Source organism: Rhinoraja longicauda, chromosome 11 (genome assembly GCF_053455715.1).
Source record: "Rhinoraja longicauda isolate Sanriku21f chromosome 11, sRhiLon1.1, whole genome shotgun sequence".
NCBI classification, from domain to species: domain Eukaryota; kingdom Metazoa; phylum Chordata; class Chondrichthyes; order Rajiformes; family Arhynchobatidae; genus Rhinoraja; species Rhinoraja longicauda.
In genome coordinates, this window is record NC_135963.1 from 41,381,786 (window position 1) to 41,408,502 (window position 26,717).

At 43.9% G+C, this 26,717-nt stretch overlaps 1 protein-coding gene across 2 annotated transcripts in view; it reads left to right on the forward strand.

Annotated features, from left to right (window-relative positions):
• Window positions 1-26,717, forward strand: part of cep350 (centrosomal protein 350) — a 130,040-nt gene that overhangs the window by 29,352 nt on the left and 73,971 nt on the right. For both annotated transcript variants that reach the window (XM_078407457.1, XM_078407458.1), the window contains exons 9-13: window positions 2,831-2,971; window positions 7,349-7,965; window positions 9,549-9,670; window positions 21,335-22,365; window positions 24,002-24,152. In XM_078407457.1, the coding sequence (XP_078263583.1) occupies window positions 2,831-2,971; window positions 7,349-7,965; window positions 9,549-9,670; window positions 21,335-22,365; window positions 24,002-24,152 (2,062 nt within the window). The remainder of the gene's footprint in view (window positions 1-2,830; window positions 2,972-7,348; window positions 7,966-9,548; window positions 9,671-21,334; window positions 22,366-24,001; window positions 24,153-26,717) is intronic.

Genomic DNA, 26,717 nt, shown 5'->3' on the forward strand with positions numbered 1-26,717 from the left:
ATACCCATTACCTTCAATTTTATTAAGACACCTTAACGTCGCATTCTGGCTGCAATTAGTAGCATTTAACATTCCAATTTATCTCAACATTTCAGCTCCTTGGTCCGTGTTTGGGCCAAGCTGTAATAAACATTGGAAAAAAGCTTGCCCTTTGGTTCACCATGTCTGCATCAACCATGTTGCAATTCTGACTAATCCCTTCTGCCAGTACATGATCCATATCCCTCTATTCCCTGCCTGTTCATGTGCTTAACTGAATGCCTATGTGCTTAGCTGAAGCTATCATATTAACTTCTACTACCTCCTTAGGCAGCACGTTCCAGGCATCTACCACAATAAACAAAAAACTTTCCTCATGCATCTCCTTTAAACATCTTCTCTCTCACCTTAAATCTATGTCCCCTAGTATTTGATATTTCCACCCTGGGGGAAAATAGACTTATTATCTAACTTATCTATACTTCTCATCCTTTTGACACTCCGGAGAAACAATTTAAGTTTGACAAGTCTCTCCTTGTAGGTATTTCACTCCAATCTAGTCTACATCCTGGTGAATCCCTTTTGCATCCTCTCCAAAGCCACCACATCCTTTCTATACAGTGATGAACAGAACTGCACACAATGTTCCAAATGTGGTTTAACCAAAGTATTTTATTTATCTGCAATATAGTTTCTCACTTTTATCCTCAACTAAACCAAGTGGCCCCTTGGGCCCATTCCTCATAGGGTTTCCATTGTGACCAAGGAAAATCGTGCTTTTTCTTTAAAAAAAAAAAAAAAAGAATCTCAATTAAATAAAGATCCCATGTAAAATAAAGCATTTGCGCCTATTCCTCGTAGGGTTTCCATTGTGACTTGGGAAAATCACATTTCTTCTTTAAAATAAATTATTTTATTTTTTTTAAAAGAAGCAATGAAATAAACATGCTATGTAGAATAAAAAGGCCGAGAGGGATCTGAGGTCTTTCCCAAAAATGGGCGGCCGGGTGGGGAGTGTCTCCCGGGGTAGGCGGGGGGGGGGGACAGGGAAGGGGAGAGGATGCCACTCACCTCGGCCCCGTGGAGCCAGCGCTGCAGCTAGAGTGAGCCGTGTGGACCCAAAGCCTCTCGTGGTGGTCTCGCACACTCACACCCCCCCTCCCATTCACCCTTTCTTTAAAATAAGTTGCTTTTTAAAAAAAATGAAATGAATCTCAAGGAAATAAAGATCTTATGTAAAATAAAGAGGTCGAGCGGGAGGTTGTAGCCAATCAATGGACTCCACGTGGGGGTGAACGGCAGGAGCAAATCAGGACTTGTCGGCAAACAATCAGAGCGGAGGGGGGGCAGCGCTCCCCCCACTAAAGGGAGCCGAACCAATCGAGCGTTGAGTGGGGGGTCGGAACCAATCAATGGACCCCACATGGGAGTGAGCAGCAGGAGCAAATCAGGACGCGCCGGCGACCAATCAGAGTGGGGAGATCGAGAGTGTGGCCACAAAATGGCAACCCTCCCCCAACTGCGCATGCGCCGGAGCTGAAAACAACATGGCAACCCTCCCCCAACTGCAGACGTGCCGGAGCAGCAAGCAACATGGCAACCCTCCCCCATCTGCAGACGTGCCGGAGCTGAAAACAACATGGCAACCCTCCCCCAACTGCGGACGCGCCGGAGCTGAAAACAACATGGCAACCCTCCCCCAACTGCAGACGTGCCGGAGCTGAACACAAAATGGCAACCCTCCCCGAACCGCGCTCACGCTGATCCGGAGGACATCCATTGGGCCCAAAGCTCTCCTGCATTGGTGTAGCATCCTCCCCTCCCCGACTTCCCCCTTCCCTTCTCACCCACTACATCCCCCTTCCTCCCCCCCACTCACCCACTCTATCCCCCTTCCCTTCCCCCCCCACCCACTCTATCCCCCCTCCCTTCCCCCCCACTCACCCACATTATCCCCCCCCCCCACTCACACACTCCACCCCACCCTCATCTACTCCATCCCCCCTCACCCACTCCATCCCCCCTTTCACCCAATCCATCCCCCCTCCCCTCCATTCACCAACTCCATCCCCCCTCCCCCTCACCCACTCCATCCCCCTCACCCACTCCATCCCCCTCACCCACTCCATCCCCCTCACCCACTCCATCCCCCTCACCCACTCCATCCCCCTCACCCACTCCATCCCCCTCACCCACTCCATCCCCCTCACCCACTCCATCCCCCTCACCCACTCCATCCCCCCACTCAACCACTCCATCCCCCCCACTCACCCACTCCATCCCCCCACTCACCCACTCCACCCCCCCTCCCCATATTCACCCACTCCATCCCCTCCCCACTGACCCACTCCATCCTCCCCCTCCTCCACCCCCCTAGTCACCCACTCCCTCCCCCACTCACTCACTCACTCCTTCCCCCCTCATCCATTCAGCCCCCTCCCCTCCTCCCCACCCCTACTTCCCCCCACTCCCCCTCCTCCCCTACCCCTCCACTCGCTCCCTCCCCTCCTGCCTCCCCCCCCACCCCACTCCCCCCCCTCCCCTCGAGCCCAGCAACTCCACCGATCTGTGCACCCGATTCAACAATAATAATATTCAATTATTATTGAATATAATCCAATTGATGTCCTTGGCTGCCCAAAATCAGCCTCTTAACAGGTGGTTGGATATGATGAAAATGCTGATAGCTTTAGGTTAAATCTATTCCTGGGAGATCACCCTGCTTACCATTATATTTTACGGAGTGGCATTTTAATACTTTGCTTTCATCCACAAGGATGTTCTTTGAAGACTTGTGTAGACTGTTCTAAATATGATAAATGTCTAACTGTTCTTTTTTAAAAAATTTCAGGTGCCCATATTATCAGCACAGCTTCATGGCGTGAAGGCCAGAAACTAGTAAAAATGGTTCTGGGACCTGCACCAAAGATGATAACTGAAAATAAGGTGGACACTGATTCAAAAGTCAGGAAAAATAGGAATGCCACACCTAGTGAGTACTGACCAGTGCTCTAATCTTCCATTCTCAGTTACTGCTTTTGATTATGTTGACCAATATTTATTAATGAAGTGGTGTCCATTAATGCTGTCTATGCAGTCAAGACCATAACTGGGCTGCAGTTGACTTTGTTGTGGTGTGTTTTTACTTTGAGATATGAGACCCATTTAAAGTAAAATCAAGATAGAATTCCCAGCATGCCTTAACAAAATATCCCATGATTAACATTGAGAATGGTTCATAATTGTGAGTTGTTGATATCATTCATTTTTTCATGCAATTTCACCTCCCACCCTTCAATATCACAGCCCAAAGAGCATTTTGAATTGCATGTAAAGACGGTAATAATGGAGGTATCCTGCAACTAATCATTTAAGAGCTTTATTAAATAACAGTTCTAAAAATTGCAAAGTTTTGTGCTGCACCAAAGGGATCTCACTGATATTTCTAAAATGAAAGCAGTTTTGTTTGTGTATTAATAGCAAAAGATATGAATTCCAATGAAATGCATTTTTGCTCCTTATTTCCATCCAGACAGACTTCCTTGATTTACTGGTGTCCATGGAATGTAGATATTGATAATGATATTTTAACTTCTTGCTGCCTAGGATACTGCAAGGCTGTAAGAGCCCCTGGAAAGAGATCCAAAAGGGAGGAAGGGACGAGGAGTATATGGGAGGGTTGAGGAAGAAGAGGAGGGGAAGAAGAAAAAGACAGTTGGGAATATTGTGCTAGGAAAGAGACAGATAAAAGTAAGCTGTTATATTGCAACAATAGGACTTTACTGCTCTTTCCCTTGTTTTTCCTTTTCTCTCCCCTTATCTGCTGCCCCGCCCACTATCCCTCCCTCTGGTTTTACAATTTCTTCATTAATTAGGAACCCTTCAACATATGGGTTCTAACCTTTATCACCATGTACCACCATGTACCTATGTCTCCGTAATGGTTTTGAAATCGTATTCGGATACAGAGCCTATAGTTTTGTCCTTTGGTCATTTCTGTAACCAATATTGGTTTCCACTGATTTATTTTACACTTTGTACACTCCCTTCCTGTTACCGTTTATCATTCCCCATAGTAAAACTTAATCTTGCATGATTCTAGTCTGATTTTTTTAGATTTATTTTTTAGATTTTAGATTTAGAGATACAGCACAGAAACAGGCCCTTAGGCCCACCGGGTCCGCACCGCCCAGCGATCCCCGCCCACTAACACTATCCTACACACACTAGGGACAATTTTTACATTTGCCCAGCCAATTAACTTACAAACCTGCACGTCTTTGGAGTTAGGAGGAAACCGAAGATCTCGGAGAAAACCCACGCAGGTCACGGGGAGAGCGTACAAACTCCGTACAGACGGCGCCCGTAGTCAGGATCGAATCTGAGTCTCCGGCGCTGCATTCCCTGTAAGGCAGCAACTGCCACCATGCCGCCCATCTATGCAGCTCAATTCCTTGCCCCCGATACTCATTTTAAAATCTTACCTTATTCACTTGAACACTCGCCTCTGTACTGTTCAGTTGTAGACTGTCCCAATCATGCAGCTCACACTTTTTACAGGACTGGTGCCAGTGTTGTATAAATCAAAATCAATTCTGCCAGATCAATCTTTGAGATAGGTTACTTAGGATTTGAGAAACAAATACCTGAGTTAATTTTGGATGGTTAATAATGCACCTTTTGAGGTTCTGTTTCTTAATTTGGTGCCAGGCAGAATTGTTTTTGTCCCACTGATGTCATTCGCCGCTATTTGTACTATGGCAGCTGGATAGTTCCCCTTCAGCCCTGAGTTTATGTCAGAAACTTGCTCTGGTCAGGCAACACAGCTTTCTGAACCTTTGCTCTTGGAGGAAGCTGTGTCAGTCCCCATCACCAGTTGCCCTCTTGTTTGCCCACGTCAGTAGCTTCCTACGTCATGGTGTTATAGTTTACTCAAATAAACTGAGGGAATTCTAACCCATTGGACAATTACAAAAGCAGATGGTCATGGTTCTATTATCTGTCTCGCCTGCCGTCAAGATCCCCTGTATTTCACCAAATCAGAAGACCCTATCTTATGGGCTGTGCTTTCCTCTTGGTGCAGAACACCCAGGTCGCTGGTATGTCAATGCCTGCATCCAAGTTTCAAGTCTTGCCTTTCAAATGCATTGAATGGCGTGAAGTTGTACTTGAGCAACAAACATGACAAACAACAAATAAACAAACATCATCAGTAACTTGTCTCGGACCAGCTATATTGAAGCAACAGCCAAGAAAGCACACAAATGTCTCTTCTTAGAGGGGTTAGGAAGTTCAGTATGCCCCCAACAACTCTCACCAACTTCTACAGATGCGCCGTACAAAGCATTTTATCGTGATACATCACAGCATGGTTTGGGAATAGCTCCATCCAAGACAGCAAGAAATTGCAGAGAATTGTGGACGCAGTCCAGACTATCACCCAAACCAACCTCCCTTCCATTGACTATCTACACTTCAAGCTGCCTCGCTCGGCAAGACCATCAGCATAAATCAAGAACGAGTCTCACCCCTGACACTCCGTCTTCTCCCCTCTCCCATCAGCCATGAGGTGCAGAAGTGTGAAAACGTCTAGCTCCAGTTTCAGGGACAGTTTCTTTCCAGCTGTTATCAGGCAACTGGACCATCCCATCACCAACTAAAGAGTGGTCCAGACTTACCATCTACCTCACTGGAGACCCTTGGGCTATCTTTAATTCGACTTTACTAGACTTCATCTAGCACTAAACAATATTCCTTTTATCCTGTATCCATGGGTGGCTTGATTGTAATCATGTGTAGACTTTCCGTTGACAGGATAGCTCGCAACAAAGAAGCTTTTCACTGTACCTCAGTACACATGACGCTAGACAAAAGTAATTATAGCATAGAATATTACTACTTCATTTTAATCCTGAGTGCTGTTAGAAGTCTGAAGAAGGGTCTCGACCCGAAACGTAACCCATTCCTTCTCTCCAGAGATGCTGCTTGTCCCGCTGAGTTACTCCAGCATTTTGTGTCTACCTGCTTTTATAATTACCTGACTCATCGACTGCCAAAATAATTCCCTGGCAAGGTTTTGCTGACTGCAAAAGGTGTAATTTTTTTTTAATGTTCCTGACATTCAAAGGCATTTAAAAACTATGAAAATTGAGGCACATTAAAAAGTAAAACATTTTTAAAGAACAATGTAAAACACACGCATAAACAAAATAATTAATGCAAAAAAAAGATAATTCGCAAAATATCTTTGCCTTGAAATTACTGTGGGGTGCTGAGAGGAGTTGCTGGGAGGATATTCTTTTGTCCTGGCACTGGATTCCAATGGCAATATTCCCAGTGTAAATCTCAGCAAGGTGGTATTTGTGCCATGGAAAGCATCAAAATAACGGACAAATTTGGTCTTTTGGTCAATAAGTGAGGAGTTACATGCTGGAGTCCAGAACTTTAGTTGCAAAAACTGAACATCACAGATTCTAAAATGTAGAACAGTACAGCACAAGGAAAATATCTGTGCTGAACATGATGCCAAGGCCAACTCTTACTTGCCTGCATGTAATCCACATCCATTCCCTACATATCTATCTGCTGTTTGGAGCTGTTGGCCTTTATCTGCATGACCTGACCCAACACTACAGATTTTTATTTTATTACAGTTAATATACATGGTTAATTGATGGTCAATATGAATATGGTGGGCTAAAGGTCATGATTCTGGGCACTTTGATTCTGATTTTAGGAATTTGAATATCTTGCAATGGGTAAAGTTGAATTCAGAAGTGATTTGATTTTGAAATGAATTTGAGAGTTTATTAGGAACTGCAGTTAGATTTGACTGCTTATTCGCTCAGCAATTTCAAGATTTGAAATATTCGAATACAGGCAGGTCGGCTGCAATTCGTTAGTCATGTTCCTCAGAAACCTTGCATTATAGAAAGTTACATAGTAGCAGAAAGGCTATAGTTGCCTTCAAAGTACAGATTTAAACAGGTCTCCCAAACACGATTGCATGAAAACCAAAGTGGCCCAAGTAGCACAATTAATGTTCCGTAATTCATCAATCACAATATAACCAATTCAGATTAAGAAAACTTGCTTTGTCGCAGAAATATAGTATTAGTATAGTGCCATATTTTGTGCACCAGTGATATGTACATGAAACGCTGTAATTGAATCCCATGTTAGAATCTTTTTTTCCTGTTCCAGCAGTTTGATACGAGATAGCCAGACCTAATTTTGTAACTTCTGAACATAATTTTGGAGTTGAATAACATGATTGTAAACCTCTGAATTCTATTCCTAAAGTTAAAAGGTTCCTAACCTTTTCATTTTGCTTGAAGATAAGTTGTTCTTGTTTTCGTGCCCTATATAGTAAATGCCGCGAGAGTGGATCCTGAGCATGGGCTCGAAGCTTCCAGAAAATCGAGGCCAGCAAGTTCTGAGACCCGCTCAGCCAAGCAGCCTTTGGAGGATGAATGGAGAAAGGAAGAAGGCCAAAACAAGCTTGAAGTGCAGAATGCACATGTGCTGCCAGCTGAAGTTAGAGAGATACTAGATGACCTTCAGCTTGAGGAAGCTCGGAAAGATTCAGCAAATTTAGAAGGTGGCAAACGGACTACAGAAGGCCATGCCTTCTCAAGAAGTGTGAGCCCAACTAAGCGAAAGCAAGAGAAGTCTAGCCTGAGCACTGAAATGCAGCTGAAGAGATTGAGACATTATGATGCAGAGGAGGTAAGGCAATTTATTGCCAGGCAACAAACAGAAAGGAAGAAGAGGCAGACAGAAGAGAAGAAAGCTCAGAAGGAAGCAATGGAACAAAAGAACAAACGACTGCAAGAGCTCTATAGGAAACAAAAAGAAGCCTTTTCAAAGTCCAGGCCAGAACCCATATGCCAAAAATATTTACAGGAGACTTTTACAAAATGTGTAACTGAGCTAGCTAAATTTAATGAGCCGCTTCCCAACCAATCAGTACCAGAGGAGAAACAGGTAACCTTTCAAAATAAATGTGCCATTTTGTATTGTAATTAAAACATTTCCTCAATTCAGCTTATAATGAAGAGTAGAAGAGTTAATTGACTATGGAGGAAGACCTGAGTTATTGGTTTATTAATTTCACGTGTGTCACAATAAACAAGCAGAAATTCACAGGCTGGCTACCGCTGAGCCGCGGGCCCACACGCAGTAAGCCAGGGACAGGCCCGGTACTCGAGCCACTGCCTTGCTACTTGCACACTTCACTCCCCCAACCGGAAAAACTGTGTGGCGCAAGCTCATTGGGTGACTGGCAGAAGTGGGTATGTGGTGCAATGGGAGCCTCAGTCCACTATAACCAAAATCTGTTATATAGAAATCCGTCAATAAACACAAAAAGCTGGAGTAACTCAGCGGGACAGGCTGCATCTGTCCCGCTGAGTTACTCCAGCTTTTTATGTCTAACATTCAGATAATAATCTGCCTTCCTGTTCTTGCCACCAAAGTGCATAACCTCACATTTATCCACATTATATTGCATCTGCCATGCTTTGCCCACTTACGCAACCTATCCAAGTCACCCTGCAGCCTCATAGCATCCTCATCGTATCTCACACTACCACGCAGCTTTGTGCCATTCGCAAACTTGGAGATGTCACATTTCATTCCCTTGTCTAAATCGTTAATATATATTGTAAATAACTGGGGTCCCAGCACTGAGCCTTGCGGCACCCCACTAGTCACTGCCTTATCCCTAACCAGTCTGAAGAAGGGTCTCGACCCGAAATGTCACCCATTCCTTCTCTCAAGAGATGCCTGTCCTGCTGAGTTACTCGGGCTTTTTGTGTCTACGATTTAAACCAGCATCTGCAGTTCCTTCCTACACAGGTAGATATCTGTTATTGCGAGGGCTTACATATTAAAATATGCTTGATTTTCAGGAGAATTTTAGAGGTTAGGGTAGAGGGAATTCCTGAGTTTAGATGCAGATATAGAAAAGAGTGCAAACAATTATAAGTTATCTCTTGATAGCATAAGGCTCATAATTAAAGTTTTGAGCATGTTTTCAACTTAACATGTTTAGTCAACTATTGCCAGGTTTGTTTATGATAATTTTGATTACAGCCACTTTAGTGCTGTGGTAAATCAGAACCTTGATTGGAGAGTTTCATATGTGAAATTACAGAATGAATAAATTTAGATAACGTGCATTCAAAGACTTTTTGGTGAAGAGGAAACATTTTATGTTAGCATGGCCTGGGTGGGCTGTCATTACTAGTAAATTGGCGTTGCACCAAATTTAGAGGTACAAAAAAACTAGGATTGAGAATCAGGGTTGGGGCACTACTATTCTAATTTAAGCTGGTAAGTGGATCTAAAAAGATGGTGGCAGAGTTAGCTGAATAGATGCTCTCAATTTTAGCAAATCAACTTCAGACTTCTTTCATAAGGCTCTTTTGTTGAGGACAGTCTGGTATAAATGGCCAAACAACTTGAGTACAAATATTTGTTTGTCATGAATGGTATGCTAGCAAAAGATTCCCTTTGGCAGTTTTAATAGTGTTAGATCTTTAAAATATTTTTGCTCATTTTTTCAGCCAAAGACCATCTATCAGCCTTCAGGAGAATCTGACAAAGAGAATAAAGGACAGGATCGTCCCCTCAGTGCCTCTTCGAGTAGTGACATGTCTCTCTCGGAGTCTCGGCAGGCTCCAGGCCGGTAAGATGCATTTTGCATGTTTCATTTTACATATTGCAACCAATGCTGCTCAAATTAACATAAACTATAAATTCTCTTGTACATAACATTCATGGAATAGTCACACATCGCCCTTATTGTTCCTTTGTTTATCAAGTATTTATTACGTCTTTAATTTTCCAGCCATCTTTAATCCAAACTTTGTTGAAGGAAAACTGAGACCTCTTTCCAACTTATCTCTGTTCTCTGTTCTCTGTCACAAACATAATGACTTGAGTTGACTGAGTGAATTTTTGCTACTTGGTCTCGGCCATCTGCTTATTAAATAAGGTCAGGTATGGTGTCCTTTGTCATGTCGTTCTGCTGCCTGGATAGCAAAGTATTGAAGTTTATGTAAGCTTGTGCCTCTTCCTTTCTAAGATGCCTCCAAGACGAGGGTAGCCAATGTAACTCCATTTTTTAAGAAAGGAGGGAGAGAGAAAACAGGGAATTATAGACCAATTAGCCTTACATCGGTAGTGTGGAAAATGCTTGAGTCGATTATTAAAGATGTTATAGCAGTGCATTTGGAAAGCAGTGACAGGATCGGTCAAAGTCAGCATGGATTTTGGAAGGGGAAATCATGCTTGACTAATCTTCTGGAATGTTTTGAGGCTGTAACAAGTAAAATGGATAAGGGAGAGCCAGTAGATGTGGTGTATATGGACTTTCAAAAAGCCTTTGACAAGGTCCTACACAAGAGATTACACAAAATTATAAAACATGGTATTGGGGGTAGGGCATTGACAAGGGTAGAGAACTGGTTGGCAGACAGGAAGCAAAGAGTAGGAATTCAAGGGTCCTTTTCAGAATGGCAGGTAGTGACTAATGGGGTGCCGCAAGGCTCGGTGCAGGGACCCCAGTTAACTAGCCGCTCTCCTCCTCCTCCCGCTCCGCCATCTTGTGCGCACCGCACGCCACGGAGCCCCCTGCTGGGAGATGTAGTCCCCACTCCTGCCCGGCAGGAGTGCCCCGGACAATCGGAGTGGGTGAATGGAGTGTGGGGGGGGGGGGGGGGGGCCGTGGGAGCCCCTGAGAGGAGGGGGGGGTTGAGGGGCGGGGGGGCTGAGGGGGGATGAAGTGCCGGAGAGCCCCAAAGAGTGGGTGGGGGGGGGGGGGGGGGGAAAGGGGTTGAGGGAAGTAGGGGGGGATGGACTGGGTGAGTGGGGGGGGAGGGGGGGCAAGGGGGGTTGAGTGGGTGAGGGGGGGGGGCCACACTGCAACCTCATCGCAGCTCACAAAACTGGGTGGCAGTGGGAGCTGCGATGAGTATGCTATGAGGCTGCAGGGTGACTTGGTTAGGTTGGGTGAGTGGGCAGATGCATGACAAATGCAGTATAATGTGGATAAATGTGAGGTTATCCACTTTGGTAGTATGAACAGAAAGGCAGATTATTATTTGAATGGTAGACACAAAAAGCTGGAGGGAATGCCAGGGCTACCTGAAGTGAGAGAAATCAATATTCATACCACTGGGCTGTAAGCAGACTAAGCGAAATATGAGATGCTATTCCTCCAATTTACATTTCGCCTCACTCTGACAATGGAGGAGACTTAGCACAGAAAGGTCTGTGTGGGAATGGGAAGGAGAAATAAAGTGTCCAGCAACTAGGAGATCAGGTAGGTTCAGGCGAGCTGAACGAATGTATTGCGCAAAACGATCGCCCAGTCTGTGTATACATCTCGCCGATGTATAAGAGTCCACATCTTGAACAAAGGATACAGTAGATGAGGTTGGAGGTGGTGCAAGTGAACCTCTGCCTAACCTGAAAGGACTGTCGGGGTCCCTGGACAGAGTCGAGGGAGGAGGTATAGCGACAGGTGTTGCATCTTCTGTGGTTGCAGGGGAAGGTAACTGGGGAGGGGGTGGTTTGGGTGGGAAGGGATGCTAAGCAAGGAGTTGCTGAGGGAACGGTCTGCAGAAGGCGGAAAGGGGTGGAGATGGGAAAATGTGGCTAGTGGTGGGAGCCTGTTGGAGGTGGCGGAAATTTCAGAGATTATGTGTTGTATGCAATGGCTGATTGGGTGGAAGGTAAGGACTAGGGGGACTCTGCCTCTGTTGTGACTCGGGGGAGCAAGGGCGTAGCTGCGGGGTACCGAGGAGACACGAGCGAAGCCCTCATCTATGGTGGGAGAGGGGAACCCTCGTTCCCTAAAGAATGAGGACATCTCAGATGTCCCAGTATGGAACACCTCATCTTGGGCGCAGATGTGGCGTAGATTGAGGAATTGGGAGTAGGGGATAGAATCTTTGCAGGAAGCAAGATGGGAAGAAGTGTAGTTGAGATAGTTGTGGGAGTCAGTGAGTTTGTAATAGATGTCAGTCATTAGTCTATTTCCTCTGATGGAGACTGGGAGATCAAAAAAGGGGAGGGAGGTGTCGGGGATGGTCCAAGTAAATTTGAGTGCAGGATGAAAATTGGTGGAGAACTTGATGAAGTCCATGAGTTCTGCATGGACGCAGGAGGTAGCACCGATGCAGACATCAGTGTAACGGAGATAGAGTTCGGGGATAAGGCCGGTGTACACCTGGAACAGGGATTGTTCCTACAAAGAGGCAGGCATAGCTGGGGCCCATGCGGATGCCCATAGCTGCGCCTTTGACTTGGATGAAGTGGGTGAGGGTGAGGACCAGCTCCGCTAGTGTTAGTAGAGGGAAATTGTATGGTTTGTCAGGTAGCCCCGACATTCTCTCTCTCTATCCCTCCCCCACCCAAGGTACATGAGCTTCTCATTTTCATCCTACTAATCATGGCCTGTTTCCTTTATCATTGTTACTTTTTTGCATATCTTTCATTCATTGTTCTTTATCTCTACACATCACCGTCTATATCTCTCCTTTCCCTTATCCCAAACTAGTCTGAAGAAGGGTCTCGACCTGAAACGTTACCCATTCCTTCTCTCCAGAGATGCTGCCTGTGCCACTGTGTTACTCCAGCTTTTTGCGTCTATCTTCAGTTTAAACCAGCATCAAGAGGCAGGCAAAGCTGGGGGCCCATGCAGGTGCCCATAGCTACGCCTTGGACTCGGAGGAAGTGGGAGGAGTTGTTGAGGGCGAGAGTTGTTGAAGAAGAAGTTGTTGAGGGCGAGGACCAGCTCTGCTAGTGTGAGTAGAGGGAAATTGGATGGTTCTGTGGTTGAGGAAGAAACGGAGGGCTTTAAGGCTTTCTGGGTGGGGGATGGAGGTGTAGTGTGACTGAATGTGCATGGTAAAGATGAGGGAACAGGGCCTCGGAAAGTGAAAGTCATTAAAGAGACGAAGGGCATGCGAGGTATCTTGGACATAGGTCGGGAGAGATTGGACCAGGGAGCATAGAATGGAGCACCAGCTTCTCATTTTCAACCTACAAACAGCTAACAATGGCCTGTTTCTTTTATCATTGTTACTTTTTTGCAAGGCTCGCTGCTGGGACCGCAGCTATTTACAATATACATTAATGACTTGGATGAAGGGATTAAAAGTACCATTAGCAAATTTGCAGATGATACAAAGCTGGGTGGTAGTGTGAACTGTGAGGAAGATGCTATGAGGTTGCAGGGTGACTTGGACAGGTTGTGTGAGTGGGCGGATGCATGGCAGATGCAGTTTAATGTGGATAAGTGTGAGGTTATCCACTTTGGTGGTAAGAATAGGAAGGCAGAGTATTATCTGAATGGTGTCAAGTTAGGAACAGGGGACGTACAACGAGATCTGGGTGTCCTAGTGCATCAGTCACTGAAAGGAAGCATGCAGGTACAGCAGGCAGTGAAGAAAGCCAATGGAATGTTGGCCTTCATAACAAGAGTTGAGTATAGGAGCAAAGAGGTCCTTCTGCAGTTGTACAGGGCCCTAGTGAGACCGCACCTGGAATACTGTGTGCAGTTTTGGTCTCCAAATTTGAGGAAGGATATTCTTGCTATTGAGGGCGTGCATCGTAGGTTTACTAGGTTAATTCCCGGAATGGCGGGGCTATCATATGTTGAAAGACTGGAGCGACTAGGCTTGTACACACTGGAATTTAGAAGGATGAGAGGAGATCTTATCGAAACGTATAAGATTATTAAGGGGTTGGACACGTTAGAGGCAGGAAACATGTTCCCAATGTTGGGGGAGTCCAGAACAAGGGGCCACAGTTTAAGAATAAGGGGTAGGCCATTTAGAACTGAGATGAGGAAAACCTTTTTCAGTCAGAGAGTTGTGAATCTGTGGAATTCTCTGCCTCAGAAGGCAGTGGAGGCCAATTCTCTGAATGCATTCAAGAGAGAGCTGGATAGAGCTCTTAAGGATAGTGGAGTCAGGGGGTATGGGGAGAAGGCAGGAACGGGGTACTGATTGAGAATGATCAGCCATGATCACATTGAATGGTGGTGCTGACTTGAAGGGCCGAATGGCCTCCTCCTGCACCTATTGTCTATTGTCTATTATCTTTCATTCATCATTCTTTATCTCTACACGTCACTGTCAAGATCACTTGTTTCCCTTATCCCTAACCAGTCTGAAGAAAGGTCTCGACCCGAAACGTCACCCATTCCTTCTCTCCAAAGATGCTGCCTGTCCGCTGAGTTACCCTGGCTTTTTGTCTTCAGTTTAAATTGGCATCTGCAGTTCCTTCTTACATATTATCTGTATGGTGAATGATTAGGAAACGGGGTGGTGCAACAAGACCTGGGTGTGCTTGTATATTAGTCACTGAAAGTAAGCATTCAGGTACAGCAGGCAGTGAAGAAAGCGAATGGCATGTTGGCCTTCATCGCGAGAGGATTTGAGTTTAGGAGCAAGGAGGTCCTACTGCAGTTCTACAGGGCTCTGATGAGTCTGCACCCAGAGTATTTTGTGTAATTTTGGTCTCCTTATTTGAGGAAGGACATTATTGTTATTGAGGGAGTGCAGCGTAGGTTCACCAGGTTAATTCCCGGGATGGCGGGACTGACATATGACGAAAGAATGGGTCGACTGGGCTTGTATTCACTGGAATTTAGAAGGATGAGAGGGGATCTTGTATAGAACCATATAAAATTCTTAAGTGGATTGGACAGGTTAGATGCAGGAAAAATGTTCCCGATGTTGGGGGAGTCCAGAACCAGGGGTCACAGTTTAAGAATAAGGGGTAGGCCATTTAGGACTGAGATTAGGAAAATCCTTTTTTCACCCAGAGAGTTGTGAATCTGTGGAATTCTCTGCCACGGAAGACAGTGGAGGCCAATTCACTGGATGTTTTCAAGAGAGAGTTAGATTTAGTTCTTCGGGCTAAAGCAGGGGTGCCAAACTAGCGGTCCACGGGCTGCATCCGGCCCACGAAGGGGTCCACTCCGGCCCGCGTGATGATTTGGGGAAAAGCCAGCGCTGTTAGATTATACACAGAAAGTGAGCTCCATGACCGCTTAAACTCGCAGGAAATATACATTTTGCGCAGAAGGAAAATACAAGGCCAATCTGCAGTCGTCACCTCCCCACTCCCCAGCTCCCGGGGGTGAGTGGAAGCTACGCCCATATCTGGCCATGCGGTGACGTGGGCAGGAAGGGGCCGGCTCTGGGGAAGGTGGGGGGTCTCAGCGTTGTTGTGCTTGGGCTGCCGCCACAGAGACCGTCACCATGTACCTGAGACCCAGGTGAGTGCATGGATGGAGGCTGGTGGGAAGTCCTTGCACTGTGAATGCACGGAAGTTTTGGACCAGCGATCCAAAATTTGAGCTGCTCTCCAGGGTGGGGGCTCTGGGTTTGGGTTAAGGTTAGGTGGGATGTGAAGACATGCTGGTAGTTATGCAGGAATAGGGAAGAGAAGGGAGAAGGTGGTGGTAAAGGAAGGGGAGGGGGAGCAGATGAGGGAAGCTGGGGTTTTAGGGATGAGGATGGGAAGAGAGGGTGTCGAGGGAGTGGAGTAGGTGGTAAAGAAAGGAAGTAGGGAGGGAGGGGTGATGAAGGGAGCAGATGGGAAAATAAATGGTGTTTAGGGATGAGGGGAGGGGATTTAGGGACAAGATAAGGAAAGAGGATGAAGTAAGGGAGGGCAGTGGGGGAATAGTTGGAAGGAAGGAAGTGGGGATGAGAGAAGGGATAGGTTGAGGAATGGGAGAGGGCAGGTGAGGGAGAAGGTGAGGGTAGAGAAGGACATGAGAGGTGAGGGGAGAGGATGTGAGGGGAAAGAAGAAAGACATAAGGAGAAGGATGGGGAGCGGGACCTTCAGGTGAGATGATGGACAAACCATTTTTCACCAGGTAGCTGCTGTTTGGCTGTTCACCGCCCAGCCAGCCCATTGTGGGAAAAACATAAACACTGTAGGAAGACTATAAGACAGAGGAACAGAATTATGCCATTTAGCCTATCAAGTCTACTTTGCCATTCAACCATGGCTGATCTATTTTCTCCCTCAACCACATTCTTTCTCCCTGTAACCTAATCAAGACATCAATCTCTGCCTCAAAAATACCCAATGTCGTGGCCTCCACCGCTGCCTGTAGCAATGAATTGCATAGATTCACCACCCATTCCTCCTCATCTCCATTTTGAATGTATGACCTTTTATTCTGATGATATTTTATTCTGGTCATAGACTCTCCTATTACTGGAAACATTATTTCTACATCCACTCCATCTAGGGCCTAGAAACCAATCATAAAAGTAATGCTTGCTAGGCCATCTTCTTCATAAGAAACAAAATTTGCAAAGTGAAACACTTTGTAGTTATAGCAGAGACTGAGACACATGAGAGCAGGTTGATAAAACGAAGGCAACAAAAGCTGTGGGAGCACGCACACAACTGATCCGGCCCGTATGAAGTCACATTTCCCCCATTCCGGCCCGTGACCTAAAATGAGTGTGACACCCCTGGGCTAAAGGAATCAAGAGATATGGGGAAAAATATGGGGGTACTAATTTTAGATGATCAGCCATGATCATATTGAATGGCGGTCTTGGCTCAAAGGGCCGAATGGCCTATTCCTGCACCTATGTTATTTTTTCTCTAAGACTGAAGAATCCTAATTAATTAGTTTATGCTGATGTCATTCATCTTTTATATACCTCCTAGGCTACAGTGATACTGTATCTTGTTATTTATTTTCAGAACGTCCGCAGTGACTATCATCCTCCAAGTCATTGTTATTTTTCTCTATACTTGACCATATTTTTCATTTTAGCAACTTTGAGATATGCCATAAAACCCCAGTGCAGCCCTTTAAGATTCACTGTATTTGTAAATGCTTTTACAATTTTTTATTTTTGTAAATAACATATCTCCCTTAAAATCATTTCTCTTCTACTTATCAACAGCCAAGTTACTTTCTTTCACTTTCACAACTTCTTTCACTTCGTAGAGTATCACATTTACAAACATTGAACTTTTGTTGCAGGTTTTTTAATGAAAATATTCAGCACAGTAACATGCAGAAAATGGAAGTTAACAAAATTAATAACTTTCACATGCTTGAAGATCAAATATTTTCAGACATTTGTGGTCATCGTCGAGCAACACTTTGCAGCATAAATTTTAGGATAGTTCATCAAAAGATTGGCTTACAAAACCTATGACCAATGTGTATCCATCGTGCACAGAATAATAGTGTTTGTGCTGTATATTTGAATTATAACCAGATAATTAGTAAATGCTAAAATGGGCAGGCCTTTGTAAATGCGTGGTTTGCTGTTACCGGATAGTTGGTGTGAAACAGCATTTTTTTGGCCATTGAATGTTGAAACCCAGATGCAAGATGGCATCTGACATTGTGGCAGAGGACTCCCTCATTCTAGTATTCAACATCTCTAAGTATTCAGTGATCTCCTATTCTCCAGTGGCTGTTCCTTCAACTGCCTAGGCCACATTCTGGAATACCTTTGCTAAATCTTTGCCTCTATTTTCTCCTGCTACTTCCTCAGCCTTTCATGCTTTAAAACCCTTGACTTAAGAGTGGGTGTAGGTCCGCAAACAAATGAATGGTGGTTGGGCTGGTACTGAATTAGAATAAAGGTTCTTGAGTATTCAGTAAGATGTTTCATAGACAGCGCAGGACAGGAATCTGGCCTGTAATGCATTTTAATATTCGAGTCTGGAAGTTATGAAATTACAGGCAAAGCTTCAACAGCAGATCAGGTGAGGCACGAGCAGGTTCAAGCAGCGTACTGAAGAACAGATTCCCTTTGGTAAATTATGAATAGGACAGCTTCGGCATGGTTGAAAAAGGTTATTAAATACACAGGGGTGGATGCTAGATGTTAGAAAGAAGTTTTTTTTCATTGTGTCCATTACCTCTAACATGGATTACAATATTTAATGGACTAATGATGATGTCTGCCTGTTGACATTAAAAAAAAAACCTCATGCAATCACATTAAAGACTTATTGTTTGCATCTGTTTATAACCCCGTAAACATACCTCTTTGATCCAGCCTTTGGTTAACCATTCTGCAACCAATTTGGGCTGTGCAGTTCACAATCAAATTTTGATTGTCATTGATATATGAAGTGCGTAAATATATTTGACTGAATTAAATGCAAGTTTTTTGATTCTTTTTATTAGACAGCAGTTGGTATGCAGAGCAGTTATTGACTCACCATCTAAAACATTGTGTTGGGGAGTTCTATGCAAACATTTGGTAAAACATGCTCACAAAGAGTATCTGTTAATTTCTGCAAACTACATACCATTTCTTTAGTGAGTTTCCAGGAAAGGTTTGCTGGTGCTAATGAATTTTGGCATTGTGCACTGAACAACGTGTGGCGATGTGGCAGGCTGTGTTTTTTTTTAAACAGACACTCTATTCGTTTCAAAATCACTTGGTATGACAAATGAATGGGTATTCTTGATAAATTGTGTCAAGTTGTATCTACAGATCAGTTCTGTTAAATGACACTGCCTTGTGCATCAGTTTGTCTGTGAAATCGAAACATAAAAACTCACAATTCAAAACTGCAGAATTTGCAAAATAGATTACCCAGTGAATTGGAAAGAAAATTGCTTCCTAGTTGGCATATAGTGGTTTTAAAATTACATTTGAGGTTAAGGATGCCTGGGATATGTTTAAATTTCTTGCACAAGGAGGAAGCAAAACTGAGTTGCAGATATATGCTTCAGTTGTGGAGCGCAGTCAAGATCTATTTGAAGACCAAGTACGAAGAGCTGGTCATAGACTGCCATAAGCAGGGCTGGAAGGCAAGGTGTATTCCCATCGAGGTTAGCTGCAGAGGGTTTGCAGGGCAATCGCTCTACAAAGCCTTGAGTGCACTGGGCATCACCGGAATGGAGAGAAGAGTCATCAAGAGTCACCACAGAGGCAGCGGAGAAAGCCTCAAGATGGCTCTGGATCAGGAGAGGAGCGAATGCCATCTGAACACAAGTCGTGGTCTGATCAACCACGGCTGGGTCGACCGGGCGAGGGTATCTGATGTTGAAAGACCCAAAACACCTAATGACTCCAGGTTTCATCACTGATGATGTGTTCAGGACCATCAAGAGATGTATTTTATCAATTTTTAAAAAGCATTTGTTGATCCGGCCTGTGTTTTTTTTAACATTTTTAACTCAATAATTAATTAGTTACCATTGATGTAAACTAGGGCCAATAAAGTGACAACTTGTCCATTCAATACACTCATTTTCACTTGGGTTCTTTGTTAATTCATTATTCATACTCTTCGTACACCACAGCTGCTTGTATCTTCTTACTTGAAAGGCTACAATCTTAAATTGTCATCATTCACAGAATCATTGAATATGATGTAGTCACACATCTGAAGCCGAACTTAGTTGAAAAGTTTGAAATAAAGCAAAAACTATTGGAAACCCACCCATGATGTCAGGGCGCTGCCTCAGATGCTGCCTGACCTGACTATTTCCAGCATTTTCAGTATTTATTTTAGTTTTCCAGTACTTGCAGTATTGAATTTTTATTAACAGCTGAAAAACTTGATCTAATAATGGTCTCTTCATTATAGTAGAAAAAATGAAAGTGCAAATGCTGGCTTTTCAGTCACCTCTCAATAGAAAGAAGGCCCTCTAGCCCATGACATTTACCCTGCCAATCGACATGAGTGTAACTGATCTAACCTTCTCTGTGCCAGATCCCATAACCCTCAATCCTCCAATCCAGGGCTGTGGAGTCGATACCCAAAACACCCGACTCCGACTTCTTGATTTCTTGTGTATCCGACTCCAGCGGCGCCAAAATTACTCTGACTCCACGACTCCGACTCCACAGCCCTGCATTTTTGAGAAATTCATTTACCTATGATTTAATAAAACTTCCAATGAGTTACCTCCACAAATCTCTGGGGAGGAGAATATCAGGCATTCACCACCCTATATATGTGAGAAGAAATGTCCACGTACCTTTGGTTTTAAATGACCAGCCCTTTATCTTGAAACCTTGACCCATTGTTTGAGATTCTCCCACTAGTGAAAACATCTTGACATCTACCCTGTTGTGGTCCCTTGGGATTTTTTGTGTTTCAGTAAGATCATCCCTCATTCTTCTAAACTCCAAGGTGACCCATGCCTTCTCTTCCGTTGATTGTTCATGTGACATGTAGCTAGAAGAACAACTTATAGCTGTTTATCTATTGGAATTGACATATTCAAGAAGCAATTTATCATCAGGGACAGCCTTTCTATGGGGGCAAGTGACACAGGCAAAATTGCAATGACTTGTGAGTACATCATGTTCAGTGACTGAATGATGTCAACTTTGAAGGCTGTAGACTTTCAAGTGAGAAGATACAAGCAGTATGCTGTGGTGTATGAAGAGTACGAATAATAAATTAACAAAGAACCTGAGTGCAGATTAGAGTATTTCATGGACAAATTGTCACTATGAAGCCACTTATGGCCTTGCAGATGATTTATGGAGATTGTCTCTCTGGTTTTGAAACCCACTAACAGTTGTATAGATAGTGAAGAAATGGATTGGAGGGATGAAATTGGGATATTTAAGTAAGTTTGTTTCTTGGAGCAGCAATTTTCATCACCAGCAAGTGATTGAATGTTTACTATACCAACAGAAACTAATCAAGGAGAAACTTCATGACGCCAATGATAAGACCAAATTCAATTATAAATACAACAAATGTTTTTAATATGGCTTTGTAGTTTACTTGCTCTCAAAGCATAATATTGCAACTAAGTAACATTTTTGAATGGCACAGTTAAGAGATGATGGTGTTTTTATAGTAAGCTGAATTTATCTACAATTTGAATGCTGTTTCATCCTTTGGAATTGGACTGGAGATCTTAAACTACACTTTAAAGGTGCATCCATTATGCTAACATCGGAAATGTAGCTGAAAGTGGGCAGACATCCAGGATATCCATATGTGTCGTTATAAGAGTGTTGCCTTTTTCAAATGATATTGTGCAATTAAATATTGATTGGATCTTTGAGAGAACTTTAGATAGTTTTTCAAGTGTTGCTATAATGTATCTTTAATATGAATCTGAAAGGATATCAAAAGGACTAAACCCCTAACTTTTCAGCACTCTTCGTACTTCATTGAAGTCTCCAACTAGATTTTGTGGTCATGTCGGTGTCGAGCAGCTGAAACTGCTTGTATGCATTTTCCTGTTCGTGATGGTGGTGGTGACGATGCCTTATTTATATAGAAAGGAATGTTCTATTTGGATGCAAATCTACCATGGTGAGCTATTAAAACCTCACTTTCGCTTAATTTCTTTTCCAGACGTGAACATTTGGAGCTCTCCTGGATACCCTCTCAACAGGTCAATTCAACAGCCCATGTTGCTCATCTTTCCACTGGGGGTAATCTCTTCTCCCACCTGCTAAACCTGGAACCCCGAAGGGGATTTTCCAGGGATTTTGAAACAATAGCAAAGAAGGATGCTGCATCAAAAGGACAAGTGCCTTCCCTCCTGTGCTCACACTCTGGTTCCTCATTATATGATCATACAGCAGCTGGGCATAAGGCTACAATCCCATACAAAAGCAAACTCGACCGCATTGAAGCGCTAAAAGCAACAGCAGCCTCCCTGTCCAACAGGATCGAAAATGAAGCGAAAAAGCTGGCAGGTGCTGGCATCAACTATGGCATCATGCAGGACTCTGAACACGATGTCCTGCAGACCACTTGGGATGACAGGCACTGGTCCAAGCTTGCCAGCCCACCTGTTCGTGATGGTGGTGGTGACGATGCCTCATCCAGAATTTGGAGAATTCAAGGATCCAACATGGGCCACACTGCCTATGTTGATCAGCTGCCAGGGGCTGGCAATTTGCATGAGTGCAAAAATCTTAGTGAGCTGCCACAGAGTGACAACTTTTCAGCGAAGAGGCCTGAAAAGTGCCATGAAGTCAGCTGGGAAAATGCATACAAGAGGTCACTTGAGGCGCTGGAGCAAAACCTACAAAAACCCAGTCAGGATAGGAATCAGTTTGATTCCCCCAATTCCAGCGGGGGCTCAATCAGTGAAGGGCCATTACTGAGTGAAGGAAGTCTCTCAGAAGAGGATTGTCAGCCAAGTTCCAGAGACCCAACTAAATTAACACAAAGGTTAAAAAACAAGGATTTTTGTGCAGAAGTGTCAAATCCTCCCCACCCTGTTGCAGAGTTCCAGAAAGAAGCAGAGAGGTACCAGCCACTTCAATTGCAATTGGAAGGACACAAGAGCAAAGCTCCCTGGGAAGAGCTAGCCAAGGGAAGCCCTCACAGTGTGATTAACATCTTTACAAAGACCTACCAGTTCTGTGGGAAAGGTAAGGACCAAACATGGGCATGAGCATTAGGCTACATAGAAAATAGGTGCAGGGGGGGCATTTGGCCTTTCGAGCCCGCACTGCCATTCATTGTGATCATGGCTGATCATCCACAATCAGTAACCTGTACCTGCCTTCTCCCCATATCCCTTGATTCCACTAGCCCCGAGAGATCTATCTAGCTCTCTTTTAAATTCATCCAGTGAATTGGCCTCCACTGCCCTCTGTGGCAGAGAATTCCACAAATTCATAACTCTGGGTGAAAAAGTTTCTTTTCACCTCAGTTTTAATTGGCCTCCCCTTTATTCTTGGACTGTGCCCCCTGGTTCTGGACTCCCCCAACATTGGGAACACTTCTCCTGCATCTAGTTTGTCCAGTCCTTTTATAATTTTATACATCTCTATAAGATTCCCTCGCATCCTTCTAAACTCCAGTGAATACAAGCCCAGTCTTTCCAATCTTTCCTCATATGACAGTCCCTCCATCCCAGGGATTAACCTCGTGAACCTACGCTGCACTACCTCAATAGCAAGGACGTCCTTCCTCAAATTAGGAGACCAAAACTGCACACAATACTCCAGATGTGGTTTCACCAGGGCCCTATACAACTGTAGAAGGACCTCTTTACTCCTATACTCAAATCCTCTCGTTATGAAGGCCAACATGCCATGAGCTTTCTTCACTGCCTGCTGTACCTGCATGCTTACGTTCAGTGACTGGTGTACAAGGACACCAAGGTCTCGTTGCACTTCCCCTTTACCTAATCTGACACCATTGAGATAATAATCTGTCTGCTTGTTTTTGCCGCCAAAGTGGATAACCTCACATTTATCTACATTATACTGCATCTGCCATGCATCTGCCCACTCACACAACCTGTCCAAGTCACCCTGCAACCTCCTAACATCCTCTTCGTAGTTCACACTGCCACCCAGCTTTGTGTCATCTGCAAACTTGCTAGTGTCACTTCTAATTCCATGTTTTTGCATGTTTATGACTTAGCTGGAAATTAATGCATACTATCCCCTCTCTTCCCACTGCCCAGTCTATTTTCTTCCTCTTGACTCGTGCTGTTTTGCAATGTGCGTATTCTGTTAGTCCAAGTATACATTGATCTCGTGCATGAATTAAGAAATATATTAGCAAACTGTGAAGGGTGTCACAACAAAATAAGATCGTGTACAACCACTTCTTGAGTGATATTTTCTAACAGAACTCATTGGGGTTGAAAACCAGGAAAGATACTTGCACAATAGCGGTGTAGGTTGTTGGATGTTGATGTGGATTTGGGGTTGAGAGGCCTAGGAGTTGTTAAGCAGGTAGTTGTCGGAGTAGCTTTAGATCTAAGTTTTGGTGAGCGATGGAACTGGCCCCCATTCTTCTACATTGGAAATAAATAGGGGCCTAAGTTCTTATGGGTGGGTGTCGCTAATATGACATGGTGGAGTGGATGAATGGTAGCATGTTTTGGGAAAGTAGGAGTATGACTCTAATAACTGTTAGCTTGACTGCTACTATCTTGCCACAGTGATGAAAAATAGATGAGCGAAGGGTCCTTGCACCGACATTTTCATCAAAGAGCCTGTTGAAAGTTGCCACATCTTAACTTTATGATCATGTATGTTTTGTTGACAGGAGGTTTAGAGGAACAGTCCGATAGAGGTTCCCCAACACTGCAACCTCTGGTATCTGCAACAAGACCTGAAGAAGTTGATGTATATGAAGATGATTTCCTTTCCTCTCAAAGCAGCACAGGTGTGAGCAGGAGGTTGCCTTCATACCAAAGGTTAGTAAACATGGCTTTGTGCAAGTGGGCACCACTCTTCAGACCAAAGCAAAGTGCTTTACTGCATCAAAAACAAATTGTAGAAGGATATTTCATTTTTATAACAAAACAATTTAACATTAGATGAAATCCTTTAAAATATTGAAGAACTGCAACATTAGAGGCTTGAAAACAAAGTTTCTGGTTTGTTCACCAGTTATCTTTCACTTACAAACTGTCCTGGCAATAAAAGCAATTCTATCCTGTTTATTCCATTTAAAGTCTTCAAGATTTAAATATGCCTCCATAAATTTACCCTTTTCATGGTCAGAGGGAAAATCAGTTAGTAAACAGCTCTGCTAGCTATGCTGGTGCTGACACTTGTGATAGATCCTGCAACTGATCTTTCAAATGCAGCTTTGTTGTTGCTCTCCCATGAGAATGACAAGAGTGGAGCTCTTGCAGTAATTCCTGGACTTTGCAGTGTCAAGATGCTCCTTTATTTCATGACCTTGATGTCTCAATAGGCATTAGAGCCTTAAGTTACTTTTAATGTATAACCACTATTGCATTGCAAGATAACTGTTCGCACTTTGTCATTCTTGTCTTTTCCACAGCATTTCTCCATGTTCATGCAATTCTCTTCTAATGCCTTTCCACAGGGAGTCAGACGGCGCTCAATTGTTTTATTCCACAGTCTTTAACTAGAGTCATAGTCAGAGCTTTACAGCACGAAAACAAGCTCTTCGGCCCACCTTGTGTCTACTGACCATGTTGGCCCTCTGGACAAGTCCCATTTCCCTGCATTTAACCCATCCCTTCTAAATGCTTTCTATCTATATAACTGTCCAAATGTCTTTTGAAAGTCACAATTGTATCTGCTTCTATAGCTTCCTCTGGTGCTCATTCCAGTTCTACCCTCTGAGTGAAAAAGGTTGCCTCTGAGGTCCCTCTTAAATCTCGTTCTTCTCATCTTTAGACTATTCCTTCCCCCTCTCCTGGGGAAAAAAAAACATGAGCATTCACTTTATGCTCTTCATGATTTTGTATACTTAAGTAAGGTCACCTCAGTCTCCCAGTCAGCAAAGAAAATAATCCCAGCCTATTCAGCTTCTCCCTATATCTTAAACCACAAATGCAGGTTACATCCTGGTGAATCTTTAATGACATCCCCGACTGTAATCATGTAATTAGATTGTAATCATGTATTTCCACTGACTGGTTAGCATGCAACAAAAGCTTTTCACTGAACCTCGGTACACATGACCATAAACCAAACTAAACTAATAGCTGGATGGCCAGAGCTGCACACGGTACACCAAGTGTGGTCTCACCAATCACTTATATAGCTGCATCATGATGTCCAAGGTTTTGTACTCAATACCATCCCCAATAAAGGCATGTGTGTCAAATACTGCCTTCATCACCATGTCCACTTGGCTTGTCAGTTTCAGGGAACCATGCATCGGTTCTGCAGTACTTTCCAGGACTCTACCATTTACTGCAAGTCCTGACCTGGTTTAACATACCAAAGTGCAACACCTCATTTGTCACAGTTACATTCCAATTGCCCCGTTCCTTGGCCCACCGTACCAACTGACCTAGATCATGTTGTAAATTTCATATCCTTCCTCACTGTCCACTCTATTGCCAATTTTGGTGTCATCATATTTACTAATAATGTTGACTACATTGTGATCCAAATTAACGTAGATAATACAACAGTGGACCCAGCAACAACCCCTGCCACACATCACTGCTCATGGGCCTCCGGTCAGAAAATCATCCCTCCACAACTACCCATCTGTAAATGTGTTCATCCAAATATCCACTGCCCATGTTATAATCTAATTAGCCTAGATGTGCTGCAAGCTTGTTGATCTATAAAGTTATGTAACACAAAAATATTGGAACTGTGGTGTCTTGTCTAGTGCAAGTAATTTTTATTATTGGGTTAGTTGCTGGATGTAATAAAATCCTTTGAGTTTGACTAATTGATATCGGGAAACCTTTTCATGCATTCACAAGACCCTGTTCTATATATACCAGTGCTGTATTTGGGGCCACGTGTCCCATGGAATCTATTACATTGATATATCACATGCCACAGCAGTGTTCTCCAATGGCAGAAAAATTACTGCATCCTTACAAATCATAGATGTGAAACATTAGAATTGTTGAAGGCTGTTTAGCTCTTGTGTCTGCTGGATGGATGAAGAACCCTGGTGCCTTATTTCACTTTTTACCATAACACTGCAGGTCACTACATTTGAAATGTACATTGGGGTACTTTTTAAACATAATGCGTGTTTTTGTTTCTGTCCGCTTTCAGGCAGTAAATTCCAGGCCCCTTTCAGTCAATGAAAGGAAGCATGCAGGTTCAGCAGGCAGTGAAGAAAGCCAATGGAATGTTGGCCTTCGTAACAAGAGGAGTTGAGTATAGGAGCAAAGAGGTCCTTCTACAGTTGTACCGGGCCCTGGTGAGACCGCACCTGGAGTACTGTGTGCAGTTTTGGTCTCCAAATTTGAGGAAGGATATTCTTGCTATGGAGGGCGTGCAGCGTAGGTTCACTAGATTAATTCCCG